This window comes from Leucopleurus acutus, assembly GCF_964270905.1.
Source record: "Leucopleurus acutus genome assembly, chromosome: 10".
NCBI classification, from domain to species: Eukaryota; Metazoa; Chordata; class Mammalia; order Artiodactyla; family Delphinidae; genus Leucopleurus; species Leucopleurus acutus.
The window spans coordinates 72,724,166-72,745,785 of record NC_139153.1 but is presented as its reverse complement, the minus strand read 5'-3'; the positions used below and the strand labels follow the sequence as shown (position 1 = coordinate 72,745,785).

At 38.0% G+C, this 21,620-nt stretch overlaps 1 protein-coding gene across 4 annotated transcripts in view; it reads right to left on the bottom strand.

Annotated features, from left to right (window-relative positions):
- Positions 1–21,620, bottom strand: part of UBR2 (ubiquitin protein ligase E3 component n-recognin 2) — a 114,500-nt gene that overhangs the window by 1,134 nt on the left and 91,746 nt on the right. For all 4 annotated transcript variants that reach the window (XM_082847299.1, XM_082847301.1, XM_082847298.1 and 1 more), the window contains exons 35-46: positions 21,213–21,361; positions 20,748–20,803; positions 17,219–17,315; positions 16,894–16,961; positions 15,522–15,657; positions 15,018–15,108; positions 13,526–13,656; positions 6,510–6,618; positions 4,240–4,296; positions 3,841–3,918; positions 2,951–3,121; positions 572–673 (exon numbers count right to left, since the gene is read on the bottom strand). In XM_082847299.1, the coding sequence (XP_082703425.1) occupies positions 572–673; positions 2,951–3,121; positions 3,841–3,918; positions 4,240–4,296; positions 6,510–6,618; positions 13,526–13,656; positions 15,018–15,108; positions 15,522–15,657; positions 16,894–16,961; positions 17,219–17,315; positions 20,748–20,803; positions 21,213–21,361 (1,245 nt within the window). The remainder of the gene's footprint in view (positions 1–571; positions 674–2,950; positions 3,122–3,840; positions 3,919–4,239; positions 4,297–6,509; positions 6,619–13,525; positions 13,657–15,017; positions 15,109–15,521; positions 15,658–16,893; positions 16,962–17,218; positions 17,316–20,747; positions 20,804–21,212; positions 21,362–21,620) is intronic.

Sequence of the window (21,620 nt, the reverse complement as noted above, 5' to 3'; positions counted from 1 at the left end):
TCAGATTCTTATGTAGTAAGATAAGCACGACTCTTATCAATCAAGATTTGCTCTTTTATATCACTCGAAGAGGACCGGTTCTCCCATACAAAGCCGCACAATTTACAAAGAGCTATCCCTGCAGTGCTCTGATGCTGTGGATGCCGCAGGACAATTCAAACAGCTCTCTGGAGTAAGAAATGGAAAAAGGTTGCACTCTGTCCCATTTTTTCCACAAAGCTGCACAAGTTACAAAGAGCTATCCCTGCAGTGCTCTGATGCTGTGGATGCCACAGGACAATTCAAACAGCTCTCTGGAGTAAGAAATGGAAAAAAGTTGCACTCTGTCCCATTTTTTCCCCTTATGTATCTTGATGGCCTTCGTGACACTCTGAGGGCTGGGAATGGGAATGTCAAACCAGCCAGCCAGGGTAGCCTCCTTGGAAGTGTCCACAGACAACAGCCACTTGTGCTAACCCTCCAGGCAGTTAGCAGGCAGGCTTCAGGACCACAAGGTTCATTGTGTTCACCCCATGCTGAAGGCTCTGGTGGCCCAGAGCCAGTCAACCTAGTTCCCCAGGATGGGCCTTACCTGAGCCCCTGGTCAGTCTCCCCATAGTCATCAAGGTAAGGTGGAGAATAAAAACAGCCTTTGGTTTTGCCAGCTAAAAATAGCACTTGACATTCCCGTACTCTGTAGAGAGACCATTTATACATTAGTAACCAAGGTTTGGATTCAGTTCCAAATGGACTGAAGTCTTATAAAAGTAAACAAAACCATTGGGAATATGGGGTTAACAGACACAAACTATTATACATAAAACAGATAAGCAACAAGGATTTACTGTATAGCACAGGGAATTATACCTAATAACTTGTAATAACCTATAATGGAATATAACCTGCAAAAAACAAAACAAAAAAACACTGGATCATTATGATGTACACCTGAAACTAGTGCAATATTATAAATCAACTATATATCAATAAATAAATATAAACAAACAAAACCACTGTTGGAAGAGAAGAAATGGCGTTTATAGCAGAGACACTTGAAAAAGTATCAACACCCCTGCCTAAGTTTAAAAATAACTAAAAGGACTGTATTGTAACCAACATAAGGAGGGAGAGGGACATTTAGGATTAGGATTCGACAGCTCATATAATACTGGCATTTAAAAAATTAAGTGTGAGAAAGTTAACTACTTCTAAACATAAGGTAGTTATTTATGTATCAACCACTATTATGAGGAAATTATTCATTTAAAAAATTGTACACAGGGCTTTCCTGGTGGCACAGTGGTTAAGAATCTGCCTGCCAATGCAGGGGACACGGTTCGATCCCTGGTCTAGGAAGGTCCCATGTGCTGTGGAGCAACTAAGGCCATGCACCACAACTACTGAGCCTGCGCTCTAGAGCCCGCGAGCCACAACTACTGAGCCTGTGCTCCACAACAAGAGAAGCCACTGCAATGCGAAGCCCGTGCACTGCAATGAAGAGTAGCCTCCACTCGCTGCAAATAGAGAAAGCTCACATGCCGCAACTAGAGAAAGACTGTGCAGCAATGAAGACCCAATGCAGCCAAAAATTAAAAAAAAAAAAGGCACACAAATATTACGAACTAGGTTGACCTGAAACACAAGGCAACACTCTACACGACTAAAAGAATTCTGAAATGTGCCACACAAGGTAAAAGGCTACTTTTACATTTCTCCTAAGGGTTTTTAAAAAAATGTGTCTCCTGATCCCTTTGAGAGGTTTGCTTAACTTTTTCTGGTGTTAACAATTCAGCTCATCTCAATATCTATTGAGAACCTATCATATACAAGAAATTGTCAGGCACTGGGGGGGTACTAAGGTGACTAAGATGTGGATATAATCTATGCCCCAGAGGAGCTCAAACTCATGTCACTTCTCGCCTTCAGACCCTGTGATGGCTTCCATCTCACTCAGAGACCTCGCTAGGACACACCAGGCCCATGACTCTCCCCCTTGTGCTCACTACTGCAGTAGCAGCAGCCTCCTTGTTGTTTCTTTTCTTTTTTTATTTTTCTTTCTTTATTTTTTGGCCATGCCATGCGGCTTGTGGGATCTTAGTTCCCCGACCAGGGATTTAACCTGCACCCTCAGCAGTGAAAGCACGGAGTCCTAACCACTGGACTGCCAGGGAATTCCTTTTTTTTTTAAAATAAATTTTATTGAGGGATAATTTTTTTTTTAAAAACCTATCCATTTTTACAGGACAATGAGATGAATTTTGTCCTTGCTCTTTCTTGAACACGGCAGGCACACTCTCCAGCAATTCTGTACTTGCTGCTCCCTGCCTAGAATGTTCTCCCCACTTCTTTAGGTCTTTATTCAAGTTACCTTCCCAGGGAACCTTCCCTGGTTCCCTGTCTAAAATTCAACTCTCCAGCTGCCATTTCATATTCCCCTCCCTAGTTTATTTTTTCTCTTCTGCATGGATTGCTTTCTAAATTCTTATTTTATTTTCTATCTCCCTCACTAGAAACTGAGCTCCATGAAGGCAGAGATTTTCGTATGCTTTGTTGACTACTGCATTCTCAGTATCCATTACACAGTCACTGATAAGTATTTGCTGCACGTTGTCGAATGTACACAACTACATACATCAGCCTGTGATATGTATGAATCCAACCATGAGGATACAACAAAAGAAGTAATTCTGACTGTGCCTGCGTAGAAAACCAAACACAGCTAGAAGTTTCACATTACAATGAGGCACAAAGAAAGAACAGAATTGTCATGGGGATGGAAATGATAATGAAAAAACAGCACAGAGTTAGCATGAGCCAAATATGAGATGTGTGGAGACAAGGTGCCCCATTTTCCTCAAATGAATAAAAGAGTGGCCTCAAATCTTTGCAATGTAGTAGTTTCTTGTTCCACCCCTCAACAGATGTCTACTGTGGCAGGTCCAAAGCTAGAAAGCTCCTTCCAGGGCCTTACCTCAGGAAGATGCCCACCCCAGAACCACAGGAGTAGGTGTGGGCGGTGCAAGCTCCCACGTCCTCCCCTTCCAACTCCGTCTGACAGCAGTAGCTCTGGGAGCACAGCAGAGTTCCACATACAAGGCACAGAGTTGGGGCTCTGCTCTTGTCACCACCTGATTTGGGGCACCTCCATGAAATAAAAAAGCACAAGTCAAGGCTCTAAAAGACTGGCTAAAGAGCTGAGGGTGGTAAAACTGCCCTGGAAAAAAATTCTGCAATATCAAGTAGAGCTGAAGATGCATACAGACTATGGACCAGGCAAATTTATTTCTAGAATAGGTAACATCTCACATACCATGTACTGAAACAATCAACAAGTGGAGAAAAGAGAAATAAAATTATCAATAGGAGGAAAAAAATATGTAAATTAAAAAAAAATTACTGCTACTGTCATATAATGAAGTACTACACAATAGTGAAAACTGATGGATTAAAAATTATATGTGTCAAATGTATAAATAAATCTTACAAACAATGCTGAGTGAAAAAAGCTATAGGATAATGTACAATGCTATTCTAAAGCTTAAAATAATAATATATGCAAAATAATAATAACTGCTTAGGAATATAACCATTTGTAGTTAATGTGTTATTTAAAGTGCAAATTGTTTAGATAACATCTAATGTATCAAACTTGTCCCTCATCACCCCCTTTCTCATACCTTATTCTGAAACATGGAATCATGCTTTTTATAAGTTTGGTAGTACAAGTTAGGTGGTACTACTGATGTTATGATTTCCCTACCCAAACAAAAGAAAACAATGACAAAATCCTTCAAGTTCTGTGTAGAGAAGTGAGTGTTTCCAGTGGTAGGAAGTGCTCAATAAGCTAATATAAAAACTTACGAGAAATTAGATGCTTGATTAATGAGGCTGCTGTAATCCTCTGGAAGGTCTATTAATTTGTTAGATTCTCTTGGATAGCTAAAACAAAACAAAACAAAAACCACATAAAAAACCCAGTTAATATGAGGACATATTGTAACAATGACAGGGAAACTCTTAACTTAGTCAAAATAAATAAAGGAAGCCTGAATCTGAGTGACTGGGCACTACCCACAGCAGCAAAAAGCCACAGTAAGAACTTTAAAATGCACGCTTAAATAACGTAGGGCCTTAGGGCTCACATTTTTACTTGAAGAACTCAGGATGAATTATCAGGACAATGGGCTGTCCTGTACACTTATATCCTGCTTCCTTCCTACTTCTTGCCTCCAACCAAGTCTTTGACAATCTTCAGCTTACCTTATAGCGTCTCTTTCACCTTCCAGGTATCTCTTAACTTCAATGTTATGACACCAACTTTAATGTAAATGGAGAAAAAAAAATTTTTTACTTTTGAAGGGCTAGAACTAAAAAATTTTCTTCTCTAAATCCAGTAAGAGAGAAACAGTTTTCTTGGCTTATTATATTTATCTCTTCATAAGAAGCTTAGAGGAATACCACATACTTTGCCTACCATATTTTAAAATCAGAAGAATATGACCTTTGATTTTCTGAAAGCAACAATGCTTAACATATTAAAATTTGCTATTACCCCCACTAATTGGACACTCTGAAAAACCAGTCTGGGGAATTCCCTGGTGGTCCAATGGTTAGGACTCTGCGCTCTCACTGCCAAGGGCACAGGTTCAATCCCTGGTCACGGGACTAAGATCCCGCAAGCCATGCAGTGTGGCCAAAAAAACCAAACCAAAACCCAAACCAAAACAGTCTGAATCAATGAGAAGCTCTTATAATCTAGAGCTAGAACACTCATTAAAATAAAAAATTTTTAATTGTGGTAAAATACACAGAACATAAAATTTACTATTTTAACCATTTTTAAGTGTACAGTTCTTTGGCATTAAGTATATTGACGTTGTTGGGCAATCATCACCACCTCTGTCTCCAGAACTTTTTCAGCTTTCTCAAATGAAATTCTGTGCTTGTTAAACACTAACCCATTCCTCCCCCTACCCCCAGCCCCTGGCAACCACCATTCTATTTTCTGTCTCTATGAATTTCACTATTCTAGGTACCTCATATAAATAGAAACGTAATGTTTGTTCTTTTGTGACTGGCTTATTTCACTTAGGCTGCCTTCAAGTTTCATCCACATTGTAGCATGTGTCAGAATTTCCTACCTTTTTAAGGCTGAATAATACTCCACTGAATGTATATAACACATTTTGTTTATCCATTCATTAGTTTATGGACATTTGGGTTGTTTCCACCTCTTGGCTATTGTGAATAACGCTGCTATGAACATGCGTGTACAAAATTCTATGAGTTCCTCCTTTCAATTCTTTTGCAATACACACCTAGAAGTGAAACTACTGGATCATAGAGTAATTCTGTTTAACTTTTTGAGGAATCACCATACTGTTTTCCAGAGCAGCTGTACCATTTTCTCTTCCTACCGACAGTGTACATGGATTCCAGTTTCTTGACATCCTCACCAACATGTGTTATTAATGTCTGCCTTTTTCATTACAGCAGTTCTAATGGGTATGAAGTGGTATCTCATTGTGATTTTTATTTGCATTTCCTTGATGACTAGTGATGTTTAGTATTTTTTCATGTGCTTTGCTTATTGACTATTTGTATATCTTCTTTGGAGAAGTCCTTTGCTCATTTTATAATGGGTTGCTTGCTTTTTTGTTGCTGAGATGTAGGAAATCTAGATGTATATATTCTGGCTATTGCTGCTTATCAGATATATGATTTGCAAACATTTTCTCCCATTCTGTGGGTAAATCAGCCAAATTTTATTCTTAACTTAGTCACTAACTTGACATGATTAACGGGTCAATTTCTCTAGACTTCAGTTTTCTCAAATATAAACTGAGGATAGGGTGTCCCTGGTGGTGCAGTGGTTAAGAATCCGCCTGACAATGCAGGTGACACAGGTTCGAGCCCTGGTCCGGGAAGATCCCACATGCCATGGAGCAACTAAGCCCGTGTACCACAACTACTAAGCCTGCACTCTAGAGCCCATGAGCCACAACTACTGAAGCCACAACTACTGAAGCCCGCACGCCTAGAGCCTGTGCTCTGCAACGAGAGAAGCCATCACAATGAGAAGCCTGTGCACTGCAATGAAGAGTAGCCACCGCTCACTGCATCTAGAGACAGCCCGCACACAGCAATGAAGACCCAAAGCAGCAATCAATCAAGCAATAAAATAAAATAAAAAAATAAAGTGAGGATATTAGACTAGATAACCCTTAAGGTTTCTTTCAGTTTCAAAAATCTATAGAACATAGTATTTAACAAGTAAGTTAATATGAGGAAATAAACATTTCCACCACTACTCTCCTTCCAGGCAAATATGCTTATGCTATTCAGTAGGCCTGGCAAAAATCTTACCATAAAGGTAAATCCTTAACTAAGAAGCCTAATAATTATACTTTGAATCACATGGATTGAATTCTGCCAGGCTATCTGAGAATTTTGTAAAATATGTGATAAACTGAAGTTTGTTTCCATATATATATATTCCAATATAAAGAAGAAAAGTGTATAATCGTTACCTTTCAATCAGTAACTTCATTATCTCCTTATTTTCTTGAAAAAGGCAAATGAAGTTGTTTGGCAGGGAAAGATAGTTACATAAATGTTCAAAATGGCTTGTTCCAGAAGCTGCAAATAGAGAAGAAAACAGTTTTGCATATAACAACTAAGAGTAGATCCTATAGGAGAGTAAGCAACAGCAGAGCTTAAAACAAAAAAGGCACAAGATGAAATAGTTCAATTTTGCTAGGTACATAACCTGTAGGAAGTAAATAAGATGGCACATGGAAGGGATCCACAGAAAATGACATAACTGAAAGTGGAGTCAGGCGACTCCTTTACCAAACTGGTCACAATTTCTTGATGTTTCAGTTTTACCATCTGCAAAGTGGGGTACCTGTGTGATATACTTCATGGGGTTGTGAACATTAAATGACAAAAATAACATGGGTAGCTCTGGAAAAGTATAAGGCAGTACAGAGACGTAAGATGATTTTATCACCGAAAGATGGATTTAAACACTAACTTAATCATCACTGAAAATGATTAGGAAGGGTAAATTATTTTCTCAATGGTGCCTGGACAACTAGCTAAATGGAGATGCTATTCAACAAACTTTTAGAAAGCAGCATAACATGCAGGCACCCCATGACTTGTGCCAGGCACTATGAGGTACAGTAAACTTTAAGTCTACCTTTAATTCCTACATTAAAATCAGATTTATGTGTAATTATGGCTATTTTGAACTTGAAGGCCTCATGTTTCAGATTAAAAAATACCTGAGGGGGGCAGACAGGAGAAGCAAGAAGAACTACAATCCTACAGCCTGCAGAACGAAAACCACAATCACAAAGTTAGACAAAATGAAAAGGCAGAGGATTATGTCACAGATGAAGGAACAAGATAAAAACCCCAGAAGAACAACTAAATGAAGTGGATACAGGCAACCTTCCAGAAAAAGAATTCAGAATAATGATAGTGAAGTGACCCAAGATCTCGGAAAAAGAATGGAGGCAAAGATTGAGAAGATGTAAGAAATGTTTAACAAAGACCTAGAAGAACTAAAGAACAAACAAACAGAGATGAACAATACAATAATTAAAATGAAAAATACACTAGAAGGAATCAATAGCAGAATAACTGAGGCAGTAGACCGGATAAGTGACCTGGAAGACAGAATGGTGGAAATCACTACCGCAGAACAGAATAAAGAAAAAAGAATGAAAAGAAATGAAGACAGCCTAAGAGACCTCTGGGACAACATTAAATGCACCAACATTTGCATTATAGGGGTCCCAGAAGGAGAAGAGAAAGGACCCAAGAAAATATTTGAAGAGATAATAGCTGAAAACTTCCCTAACATAGGAAAGAAAACAGTCAACGAAGTCCAGGAAGTGCACAGAGTCCCAGGCAGGATAAACCCAAGGAGGAGCACACCGAGACACACAGTAATCAAATCGACAAAACTTAAAGACAAAGAAAAAAATCAACAAGGGAAATATGACAAATAACATACAAGGGAACTCCCATAAGGTTATCAGCTGATTTCTCAGCAGAAACTCTGCAAGCCAGAGGGAATGGCACAATATATTTAAAGTGATGTAAGGGAAGAAACTACAACCAAGAATACTTTACTCAGCAAGGATGTCATTCAGATTTGACAAAGAAATCAAAAGCTTTACAGACAAGCAAAAGCTAAGAGAATTCAGCACTACCAGTCCAGCTTTGCAACAAATGCTAAAGGAACTCCTCCTCTAAGTGGGAAAGGGACTAGCAACTTAAAAAATAAAAAACCTTGTACATACATAGACTGCTGTATCAAAACTGCATGGGAGGGCTTCCCTGGTGGTGCAGTGGTTAAGAATCTGCTTGCCAATGCAGAGGACATGGGTTCGAACCCTGATCCAGGAAGATGCCACATGCTGTGGAGCAACTAAGCCTGTATGCCACAACTACTGAGCCTGTGTTCTAGAGCCTGCGAGGCACAACTACTGAGCCCATGTGCCACAACTACCAAAGCAGGCACGCCTAGAGCCCATGCTCTGCAACAAGAGAAGCCACCACAATGAGAAGCCTGCACACTGCAATGAAGAGTAGCCCCCACTTGCTGCAACTAGAGAAAGACTGCATGCAGCAACGAAGACCCAATGCAACTGAAAATAAATAAGTAAAACAACAACAACAACAACAAAAAGACTGCATGGGAACAGCAAAACCAAAACCTACGATAGATACACATACAAAAAAGAAAAAGCAACCCAAACACAACACTAAAGATGGTCATCAAAACACAAGAGAAGAGAGCAAAAGAAGAAGGGAAGAAAAAAGACCTACAAAAACAAACCCAAAACAATTAAGAAAATGACAACAGGAATACACATATTGATAATTACCTTACATGTAAATGGATTAAATGCACCAATCAAAAGACATAGACTGGCTGAGTGGATACAAAAACAAGACCCATATACATGCTGTCTACAGGAGACCCACCTCAGGCCTACGGACCTATGCAGACTGAAAGTGAGATGGAAGAAGGTATTCCACGCAAATGGAAATCACAAGAAAGCTGGAGTAGCAATACTCATATCAGACAAAATAAACTTTAAAATAAAGACTGTTATAAGAGACAAAGAAGGACACTACACAATGATCAAGGGATCAATCAGAGAAGAAGATATAACAACTGTAAATATATATGCACCCAACATAGGAGCACCTCAATATATAAGGCAAATACTAACAGCCATAAAGGTAGAGATCGACAGTAACACAATAATACTGGGAGACTTTAACACCTCATTGTCATCAATGGACAGAACATCCAGACAGAAAATCAGTAAAGAAGCACAGGCCTTAAATGACACATTAGACCAGATGGACTTAACTGATATTTATAGAGCATTTCATCCAAAAGCAGCAGAATACACTTTCTTCTCAAGTGCACACAGAACATTCTCCAGGATTGACCACATGCTAGGCCACAAGGCGAGCCTCAGTAAATTTAAGAAAACTGAAATCATATCAAGCATCTTCCGATAACAGTGTTATGAGATTAAAAATAAACTATAAGAAAAAAACTACAAAAAACACACACATGGAGGCTAAACAATATGCTACTGAACCAATGGATCACTGAAGAAATAAAAGGGGAAATCAAAAAATACCTAGAGACAAATGAAAGCACAACAATCCAAAATCTATGGGATGCAGCAAAAGCAGTTGTAAGAGGGAAGTTTATAGCAATACAATCTTATCTCAGGAAATAAGAAAAATCTCACATAAACAACCCAATCTTACACCTAAAGCAACTAGAGAAAGAAGAACAAACAAAACCCAAAGTTAGTAGAAGGAAAGAAGTCATAAATATCAGAGCAGAAATAAATGAAATAGAGACAGAGGAAGTAAGAGCAAAGATCAATGAAACTAAAAGCTGGTTCTCTGAAAAGATAAACAAAACTGATAAACCTTTAGCCAGACTCATCAAGAAAAAAAGGGAGAGGACTCAAATCAATAAAATTCGAAATGAAAAAGGAGAGGTTATAACAGACACCACAGAAATACAAAGGATCATAAGACACTACACGTGGCTATATGCCAATAAAATGGACAAATTCTTAGAAAGGTACAGTCTCCCAAGACTGAACCAGGAAGAAACAGAAAATATGAGCAGACCAATCATAAGCACTGAAATTGAAGCTGTGATTGTAAATCTTCTGACAAACAAAAGTCCAGGACCTGATGACTTCACAGGCGAATTTTATCAAACATTTAGAGAAGAGCTAACACCTATCCTTCTGAAACTGTTCCAAAAAATTGCAGAGGAAGGAAAACTCCCAAACTCATTCTATGAGGCCACCATCACCCTGATACCAAAACCAGACAAAGATACCACAAAAAAGAAGAAAATTACATGCTGGAACTTCCCTGGTGGCGCAGTGGTTAAGACTCCGTGCTCCCAACGCAGAGGGCCCGAGTTTGATCCCTGGTCAGGGAACTAGATCCCACATGCATGTTGCAACTGAGAGTTTGCATACCACAACTAAAAAGCCCGTATGCTGCAACTAAGGAGCTGATGAGCTGCAACTAAGGAGCCCACCTGCTGCAACTAAGACCTGGCACAACCAAATAAATATTAAAAAAAAAAAAGAAAGAGGCCAATATCACTGATGAACATAGACACAAAAAGCCTCAACAAAATACTAGCAATCCGAATCCAACAATACATTAAAAGGATCATACACCATAATCAAGTGGGATTTATCCCAGGGATACAAGGATTTTTCAGTATCTGCAAATCAATCAGTGTGATATACTACATCAACAAATTGAAGAATAAAAACCATATGATCATCTCAAAAGATGCAGAAAAAGCTTTTGACAACATTCAGCACCCATTTATGATAAAAACTCCCCAGAAAGTGGGCACAGAGGAAACATACCTCAACATAATAAAGGCCATATACAACAAACCTATAGCTAACATCATACTCAATGGTGAAAAGCTGAAAGCATTTCCTCTAAGATTAGGAACAAGACAAGGATGTCCACTCTCACCACTTTTATTCAACATAATTTTGGAAGTCCTACCTATGGCAATTAGAGAAGAAAAAGAAATAAAAGGAATCCAAATTGGAAAAGAAGAAGTAAAACCGTAACTGTTTGCAGATGACATGATACTATATACATAGAAAATCCTAAAGATGCTACCAGAAAACTACTAGAGTTCATCAATGAATTTGGTAAAGTTGCAGGTTACAAAATTAATACACAGAAATCTGTTGCATTTCTATAAACTATGAAAGATCAGAAAGAAAATTCAAGAAACAATCCCATTTACCACTGCATCAAAAAGAATGAAATACCTAGGAATAAACCTACCTAAGGAGACAAAAGATCTGTACTCAAAAACTATAAGACACTGATGAAAGAAATCAAAGACGACACAAACAGATGGAAAGATATACCATGTTAGTGGATTGGAAGAATCAATATTTGTCAAAATGACTATACTACCCAAGGCAATCTACGGATTCAATGGAATCCCTATAAAATTACCAATGGCATTTTTCACAGAATTAGAACAAAAAATCTTAAAATTTGTATGGAGACACAAAAGTCCCCGAAGAGCCAAAGCAATCTTGAGAAAGAAAAACGGAGCTGGAGGAATCAGGCTCCCTGACTTCAGACTATACTACCTATAGTCATCAAAACAGTATGGTACTGGCACAAAAACAGATATACAGATCAATGTAACAGGATAGAAAGCCCAGAAATAAACCCACACACCTATGGTCAATTAATCTACGACAAAGGAGGCAAGACTACACAACGGTGGAAAGACTGTCTAGTCTCTTCAACAAATGGTGCTGGAAAAACTGGTCAGCTACATGTAAAAAAATGAAATTAGATGGTTCTTTAACACCATACACAAAAATAAGCTCAAAATGGATTAAAGACCTAAATGTGAGAACAGATACTATAAAACCCCGAGAGGAAAACATGGGCTGAACACTCTCTGACATAAATTGCAGCAATATCCTTTTCTATCTGTCTTCCATAATAATGGAAATAAAAACAAAAATAAACAAATGGGACCTAATTAAACTCAAAAGCTTTTGCACAGCAAAGGAAACCATAAACAAAACGAAAAGACAACCCGCAGATTGGGAGAAAATATTTGCAAATGATGTGACCGACAAGGGATTAGTCTCCAAAATTTACAAACACCTCATGAGGATTAATATCATCAAAGTGAACAACCCAATCAAAAAATGGGCAGAAGACCTATATAGACATTTCTCCAAAGAAGACAGATGAGAAGATGTTCAACATCGCTAATTATTAGAGAAATGCAAATCAAAAGTACAATGAGATATCACTTCACACCAGTCAAAATGGCTATCATCAAAAAAATCCACAAACAATAAATGCTGGAGAGAGTGTGGAGAAAAGGGAACCCTCCTACACTGTTGGTGGGAATGTAAATTGGTACAGCCACTACGGAGAACAGTATGGAGGCTCCTTAAAAAACTAAAAATAGAGCTACCATTTGATCCTGCAATCCCACTCCTGGGCATATATCCAGAGAAAAACATGGTCCGAAAGGATACACGCATGCCAATGTTCATTGCAGCACTGTTTACGATAGCCAAGACATGGAAGCAACCTAAATGTCCATCGACAGAGGAATGGATAAAGTGAATGTGGTACATATATACAATGGAATATTGCTCAGCCATTAAAAAGAATGAAATAATGACATTTGTAGCCACGTGGATGGACCCAGAGATTGCCATACTGAGCAAAGTCAGTCAGAGAAAGAGAAATATCATATGATATCTCTTATATGTGGAATCTAAAAAGAAATGACACAAAGGAACTTATTTATAAAACAGAAACAGGCTCATAGACTTAGAGAACAAACTTACGGTTACCGGGGGGAAGGGTGGAGGGAAGGGATAGTCAGGGAGTTTGGGATCGACATGTACACACTGCCATAATTAAAATGGACAACCAACAAGGACCTACTGTATAGCACAGGGAACCCTGCTCTATGTTATGTGGCAGCCTAGATGGAAGGGGAGTTTGGATACATGTATATGTATGGCTGAGTTGCTTTGTTGTGCACCTGAAACTATCACAACATTGTTAATCGGCTATATTCCAATATAAAATCAAAAGTTAAAAAAAAAAAAAGCAACAAAAAACCACACCTGAATTTGTCACTTTTCACTTTTTAAAATCTGAAGAACCCAGTCTATGAATAATATACAATTGAACAATTTTAACATCTGAAAGCAAAACAAGTACATTTTTGTACATGTACAAAATCAGTACATTTACTGACATCCAAATAAAATCAGATATTTACATAAATATGCACCTAATTATATAGTCGGTACATCACCATAGTCAATTAGCTGTGACCTAAATTGTTAATAAGTTTTCATTTTTGCAATGCACTTTAATTCTTAACTTGCTAGAGTGAAAGACTACATACATTTCCTACATTTTGAAAGAAATTAGAAATTACCTTGAATTTCAGGTGGGGAAGGAACTCCATTTAAGTAATGGAAAAACAAAGCAGAACACCTCAGGAAAGGCATGATTCCAGCTCTGACATTCCTCAACAGATGCCAACCAGAGTGCATTTCTTTCAAGGCACTGTGAAAGAGAAAAATGATAACTGGGAAATGTAATTAAAAAATGGTCATTCTAGTTATAGCACAGTGTGAAAACAGACAACTACTATTTGGAATTGATAGCACATTGGCTTAAAAGGTATGGGTAGCCCTAACTATTACAGGACATCAGGTATAATTGGTGATGTACCCTTTAATGCTGTTATTAAAATTTGTAAAAGTTATACAGCTATATAAAGAGAAAATTTGGAAAATAAAAAAACTATCCACTATTCTATAACCTTATATCAGCAAGTATTACTTTGGAAAACTATTTTCATACTAATGTGTCTTACACAGTTGTACTTGTAACATATAAAATTTAAAATTAACATGATTTTCAGATCATAAACCATAATTTTATTGGAATTTTAAGATTCTGGATAACATAAATCATAACCTACACTAAATTACTTCCCTGTAAGCAAACTCTTAGATTGCTTCAAATTCTTTGCTAATATAAATAATATCAGTGTACATCTTTATGTCTGTAGGTTTTTCTATATGTTGGATTATTTTGCTAGTGTGGATTCTCAGAAATGGGATAACTTAGTCAAAGAACAAACAGTATGGTTCTTGACATATACTGTTGGAAAGCCAAGTGAAGGGACTTATCTGGTGGCACAGTGGTTAAGAATCTGCCTGCCAATGCAGGGGACACGGGTTCAAGCCCTGGTCTGGGAAGATCCCACATGCCGCAGAGCAACTAAGCCCAGGTGCCACAGCTACTGGGCCAGCGCTCTAGAGGCTGTGAGCCACAACTACTGAGCTGGCACGCCACAACTTTTGAAGCCCACATGCCCTAGAGCCCGTGCACTGCAACTACTGAGCCCACGTGCCACAACTACTGAAGCCTATGTGCTGCAACTACTGAAGCCCGTGTGACTAGAACCAGTGCACCACAACAAAAGAAGCCACTGCAATGAGAAGCCCGCGCACCACAAGAAGACCAGCCCCTGCTCGTTGCAACTAAAGAAAGTCCGCATGCAGCAACCAAGACTCAGCACAGCCAAAAATTAAAAAAAAAAAAAGAAAGCCAAGTGAAACTGTCGTAACCAAATCACAATGACTCCAATAACATGAGGTTCTAAGAATGTCACTCTTGCCGGCCCTGGATATACCTTAAAAATGTGTGGGAAGTGCTGTATATTACTCCTCTCTCAGAGATTTCCAATCATGTTAGTATATTAAAAGTTGAGAAGTCCTGCAGGTCACTCCCCCATCTCTTATTTTAAACATGTCAACAGACAGCAACTTCCCTTATTTAACAAATGAATTCGTTTTTCATACTACCACCTCCTAGTATTTGGGGAACTGCCAATCGTGTAAAGATTACGACCTCACCTTCCTGTATACTGGTGAAGTGTTTTATACAAAGCAAGAACTGCTAATTCTTCTTCCCCAGAAGCATTTTCTTGATCCATGCCATTCTCTTCTGAAAGATAAGGCAATATTAGTACTCTGTATTTGCCTACTAAGTGGATTGATGACCACACCATTTAAGCACTCAAATATATTCATACACTCACATGTAATATGAAAATACTCTCACAAAACACACAGAACTTTAATCCCTCAGGTCGGAACACAGTATTGATCTCCATCCTAACAAGGAGCCTCTTAGGGAGAGGAAGCCAAAGTGCCTCAGGGTGCCAGGCAGCAAGCGGTGAGTAAAATCTGCTAAATATACAGCCTGTGGTACTCAAATATTACTAAACTTATGAAATAAAAAAAATAAGTAAAAACATTCACATCACTAAGGTTTTTAACAGAAGGGAAATTGTTTCAAAAATTTTCACATGAGGATAAACAGGATTTTACTTCAAGAATCTGACAAAAAGGAGTTACCTGTACATGAGGTAAGTAAGATCTGTATGATGTGTGCCATAGTAACCAGATGGAAAATGTGAAGGTCCCCAGTGCCAAGGCTGATCCCTGAAAAATCTTGACACTGCAATGCCGGGAAGGCGAGCACCAAGCCCACCTGGATACCAAATACAGAAGGTCAGACAGAGCACCTTTCCTTTCACAGCTGAACACGTTTCCATTTTCTTAATGTGATCTCTTTGTGAGCTCAGTCCCTCCCCTTAAGAAATCTTTGTTCTTAAAGGGTACACATGTTAGAAATTCCACTAGGATTGACTAAAGAAAATTATTTAGAGCGTTATTATTTCATTTGATGGGCATTATTATTTCATTTATCCACTGATTCCCCTATATATAGTTTATTGTTAATAATAACAAAAATAAAACTTGAACTCTTTCTAGGTAGTGAGCAATGGAAAAAGCATGAGGTTTGGACCCACAAAGATCTAGGTAAGAATCCGAGATCCTCTTATGAACCTTTTAGACAATTCCTTTGAGTCTCAGTTTCCCTGCTGGTAAGCTGGCGATAATATACGTGTTGTTAATACCTCAGTAATAAGGATGTAAGGACTAAATGAAGATGAATGTGAAAGCAGTCAGGTACACAATAAATGCTAGCTCCTCTGTTAACCTCTGCTGCCTGTATGGTGGTGTCAGTGGTGGTGGTTTTCAGAGGGGTAATGGGAACAATAACAATGGCTGACATTTACTAGGGACACATTGCTCTAAGCTCTTTACATTGATTATCCCATTGAGTTTTGACACAATTATATCAGGTAGGTATTAACCAACTTACAGGCACAGAATATGATGCCCAAAGAGATTAAGGGGGCAGCATTTGGGGCTGCTGTGCATGGCAGTACACTCAGTGTCCTGAGTAAGGGGACCTGGTTGAGGTGGGGCTGAACTTCAGCCACCCACTGCCTGGCCAGTGCTGACCTGGTACCACCTGCACCTGTTCAGAAGACATGACTTTCCCTAAATCACACAAATAGACTGTCGCTAAGTAGTGTTACCAGAGGGCTGTATCTGCCCCAAAGCACCATATGGGTTGGCAGCAGCCCTTACATTACTAGTGTTTTTTACTTCTCTATAGTGAAAAGCATAGAGAGGTTACATTACTGACCTCAGCCACAAGGCAAAAATAAGAGACCGGATTAGACACCCAGGTCAAGTCTCTCAACTGGATTCCTTAACATTTTCTTTTTGAGGATCTTCAGGAAAGAATTATACTCAGAAGTAGTAAGAATAATAGGTGATAATTCCTCTTGTCTGCCTCTGCATTACTCATCAAGTCTAAGATAAAGCTATATAATATGATAAAAATTTCAAACACAAATTACAAGATACCCACCAATAAATGAAACATGTCGATATCTAATATGCATGGAAGGTCTCCGTGGTTGTCACCAGGCACCAATGCTAATGTTTAAAGAAAAATACATAAGCACATATTATATGTCAACGTAAGTATTAAATTATTTTTAAAATGCATATAATCTACTTTAAATTTATTTTTTGCAAGCTATATATGAATTCATGAGCTAGAACTTGTATATAAGACAAACAGTATTACCAAAATATTTCTTTCAAAATGGAGGGAAGTTTCACCACTAAAAACAAAATTACAGAAGATGAGAAATTATCATAACATATATGGTACATGTATTAATACTCACATGCAAAAAGTTTACAAAAGTGTCCTTGTACCACTGAAAGTGATGCCACTGTCCAATGTGCTGCAGCAAATCTTGTTAGTGACCTAAGACAGTCATCCTGAAATAAAGAGACAACAAAATTAACAAAGAAGCCAGCATATGAAGTAGTTCTCCTCTTTCAGGAATGTTAGTTCAAAGCACAGCTAGTTGAAGTAAAGCTGGATGCACAATGAAATCTCTAGATGGTATGGAACTGAATCTATGACATCTTTAATGGCATGTCTCTAACATGGAATGCATGGAATGGAGAACATCTAATTGTATGATGAATAAAACAAGGCTATCTCCTGTTACCATGCTGCTAGTTCTCTATGGAAAAGTTAAGAAGGACACATGTGTCAAGACAGACAGCAAACAAAAGAGACTCCCAGGAATGTGATGCAGTATTTCTTTATATTTAGTCTATAAATATTCTAAAATGTGGGAAACACTTCAAATACTGGGGAAACTACGTGAAAGAAGATGGTTATACAAATCAGGGTGTCTGTAAACATCAAAAACTGTTATGGAGACTATGTAGGAACAATGAGAAAACTCTTAATGTAAAGTGAAGAATAGAGTAGAAACAAAACTACATGTAAATATCTATTATAATAAAGTATAAACATGCTAATGAAAAAGACAGATGGGTGATTGATGTAAGTTTTTTCTTCCTGCTTAATTCTCTATTTTCTAAATTTTTTGTAATGTTTGGTTCAATAGATATTGAGGACCTACCATACATTAGTCTTGGTTTTGAAGATCTCAAAATGAAAACTCACCCCCCCACCCCCTGCTCTCAAGGAGCTCACAGCCTTGAGGGTGGGAAGGAAAAGAAAAGCGGGGAGGGGACAGCTAAAGGAGGCAGTATCACAGATGAGGTATACCCCACTTCATGGCTCAGAAATTTCCCAGGGAAGGCAAAGCTTGAAGAACTTCTTAAAGAGGAGTCATTTGCTTAGGGCACTTGGGCAGAGGCAAAAAGTCTGGGACTAGCATTTGGGGACCAGTAATGATTCTGCAATCCTGGCCCATGGATGTGGGGATTGGCAGGAGGTGAGTGACAATGGAGAAGTAACATTTAAGAGATATGATCAGGGTTACTTTTTAGAGAACCTCTCTGATAATATATTAGGAGAGAGTGAGATTCAGGGTAGAGACAGTTACAATAATCTAGGCAAGAAAAGATATAGGGGCTGAACCAAATCAGTAGAAGTAGGAATGGAAGAACTAGGACAAATATGCAGGAGAGAAATTCCACAAACTCTGCTAATCAATTGGATATGAACATCCAGACCAAAAGATGCATCCAAAAGGACTTGCAACTTTCTGGCAGGCTTGGTCACCTGGATGGACAGTGGTGACATTAACTAAGACTCTAAATATAGGAAGAAAAATTAATTTGGATTGTTCAGTTTGAGGTATCTTTAGGAGATCCAGGTGAAAAAATGGCACTGAGATAATAGATCTGGTTTAGAGATAAACAGGTGGGAATCATTTGGATATAACTGGAATCAGAGACATAGATGGGGCTGACCAGGGAAGAGTATCAGATGATTGAGTCATGGGCCAAACTCTGGGGGTTTAAAATAACATTTACAGCACAAAGGAGGGAAAGCAGACTGAGAAGGAGCCGCCAGAAAGGCAGGGAGAAAACCATGAATGTCACAGAAATCAAGAGAGAAAATGAGTTTCACAAAGAAGTAGTTATCAGAATTAAGTAAATAGAATGTCAAATAAGGGCTGAAAAATGCCCACTCACAATGATAATGAGATCATTTGGTGAACTTGGCAAGAGGTGTTTCCGAAAAGTGAGAAAGTGTTGGCGAGGGGTGGTGGTGGTGAAGCCAAACTGCAGGGAGTTGAAAAGTGAAGAAATTGGAGCCAGAGTATACATTATTGTTTAAAGACGTTTCGCTGTGTATAAAATTTCTCTTAGGATGTGAAGTGAAATTAAAAACTGTAGGTGCTATTTATCTGTATTTAAACATTTTTCATTGCATGGTGAAATAAGTGAAATATGCTTTAAAATCGCTTGCTTGGTCATAAAAAGGAATGAAAAAGCTAGGGTGATAGATATATTGAGGGCAAGAGTAAGAGGAATAATGGAGCACACTTGTGAACAGGGCAAGTGCCAGGAGTGAAAGAGGTAGAAGAAGGGATAACTGATGGAGAGGGGATGGATTCCAAACAATAGATGGAAAGATAAGCTACTTTACCCGGAGGTCCCTTATCCTCTGATATAGGAGGGAAAGGTCAGTGGAGAGGTACGTAAATTTGAAAAGCAGAAGTCAAAAAAATAGAATGAGTTCGTCCCTAATGGCTATATACTTAAAAAAATTAAATTTCTCTTATGAACATAGAAAAAAAACTTAGATAAAATATTAGTAAATCAAATATAATCATATATAAAAAGGATACTCTACATGACCAAGTTGGGATTATTTCAGGAATGCAAGATTGCTTTAACAATCAATATAAACAGATTACACAAAATCATATTAGCAGAAAAACAGATGAAGAGCTGACAGTGTGCCAAAGAGGTAGAGTGAAGTACACAAAATCAAGAAAATGTGTAAGAACTGCCTTAAAAGCCAAAGTAAACTCTATTCTATACATGTGATTGCCTTTTCAACATCAGCATACTTATCAACTCTTACTTACTGTAGCAAAAGAATGTCACAGTCAATCCATCATATATCACAGTTAAGAATACAGGGTACTGCTATTCTGCTGATTTACCACAAAGATACAATTCAGGGCAGTTTTAATACCAGGTCTACTCCTAGATATTCCAATTTAATAAGTCAAAGTGACCAGCTATCTGTATTTTTTAAAAACTCCAAAGAGTTAGGGCTCTTACATCAGTGGTTCTCAATCCTGGCCTCGGGGGTGGGGGAAGCTTTTTAAAAAATATTAATGCCTGGGGCCTATCTCCAGAGACTCTGATTTAACTGACCCATAGTAGGGCCTAGGCACTTTTAAAAGCTCCCCAGGTGATTCTACGTGAATAAAATTACATGCACTTTTATGATTATAAGTTTGAATGGTAAGTAGTAGAAGCAGCTGACACTAGCTACATTGTAAAAATTAGCAAGCTTTAATTGTATATTCCTTCACTTTTCTAGGCATTAAATGTACTGTTTTGAAATTAATTTGTACTTATTTACATGTTGCTTATAATGGGTAGTCAAATGTGGTAGAGGGTATGTTCTGATCTCTATTTCCAACTACGGCACTAAACATTCAAGAACAAGCACTTTGTTTTTAGTTCCCCATCCCCCCATTTTTTCACATGTTTAACCAAAAGAGATGAAGTCTATTTAAAAGAAAAATAATGAAAAATTAAATAAGAAACATTACGTCTCCAGTGTTGTTACAGAAAATGGGTTTTACCGCAAAAGGAGTGAACCTATGCTTAAATAACCACTTCAGGTTTTTTGGATTAAAAAAAGCAGAACAACCTAATTTCTACTCCACCATTCCATGAATTGAGTAAACTGATACTTACCAGTCTGCAAGGCAAAGGACTGAACAACGGTTTATCTTCATCATTTAAAATTCTTTCTGAGGATTAAAATGGTAAAGATGGTAAATTTTATGTTTTGTACATTTTATTAAAAGTTTAAAAAAAAAGTAAAAAAAAATTCTTTCTCCCGAACGCACAATATTGTCAGGTTTTGAAATCTTTAAGTCATTTCACAAGAATTAACTTTGGATAAGAAGTAAAAATGAGGAAATATTCCCTTAACTGACAAGAAGCTATAACCACCATTAAAATGAGTTCTCTGTTGCTGTGGTTAATTTATAAACCGTCAATCTAATATTCTGTCAGCACACTACATTTCCTGCTTCAAAGTCTTTATATTATTTGATATTGTTGCCCACATTAAACATCTGTTTAAATACAGGATTCTATACACAACTCATGTCAATGTATGCTTGAGATTTAAAGACACAACTCTGAATCTCTTACCTATGCTTTGGATGGTGTACGCACAACTACCCCAGCACATTATGGGGACACGGGGATCCTCTTCATTGGGATGAACCTTTAGTCCCACCTTATAAGTAGCAGTTCCAAATGTTGTTAGCATTTCTTTTATGCTTTCAGAATAAGGATTCCTGAAGTGAACATGTACAGGATTAGCTCAAAACAATGTGCTCACATCAATCAAAGGGCTCAGTTTCTTAACAGCTATTTTCTATGTTGGAATTGAACCACTGAAACTACCTAAAGATAGTTGTATGAAAAGGGGGAATGAAAGACATGCAAACGGTCCCTGCCTGAGAGGGGTTATGCTCTACTTGGGTTGGCAGCAGTGACGCACAGGCCTGAAAACAAGCTATTAGGGTGAAGGTCTACACACTGAACTATTGGATC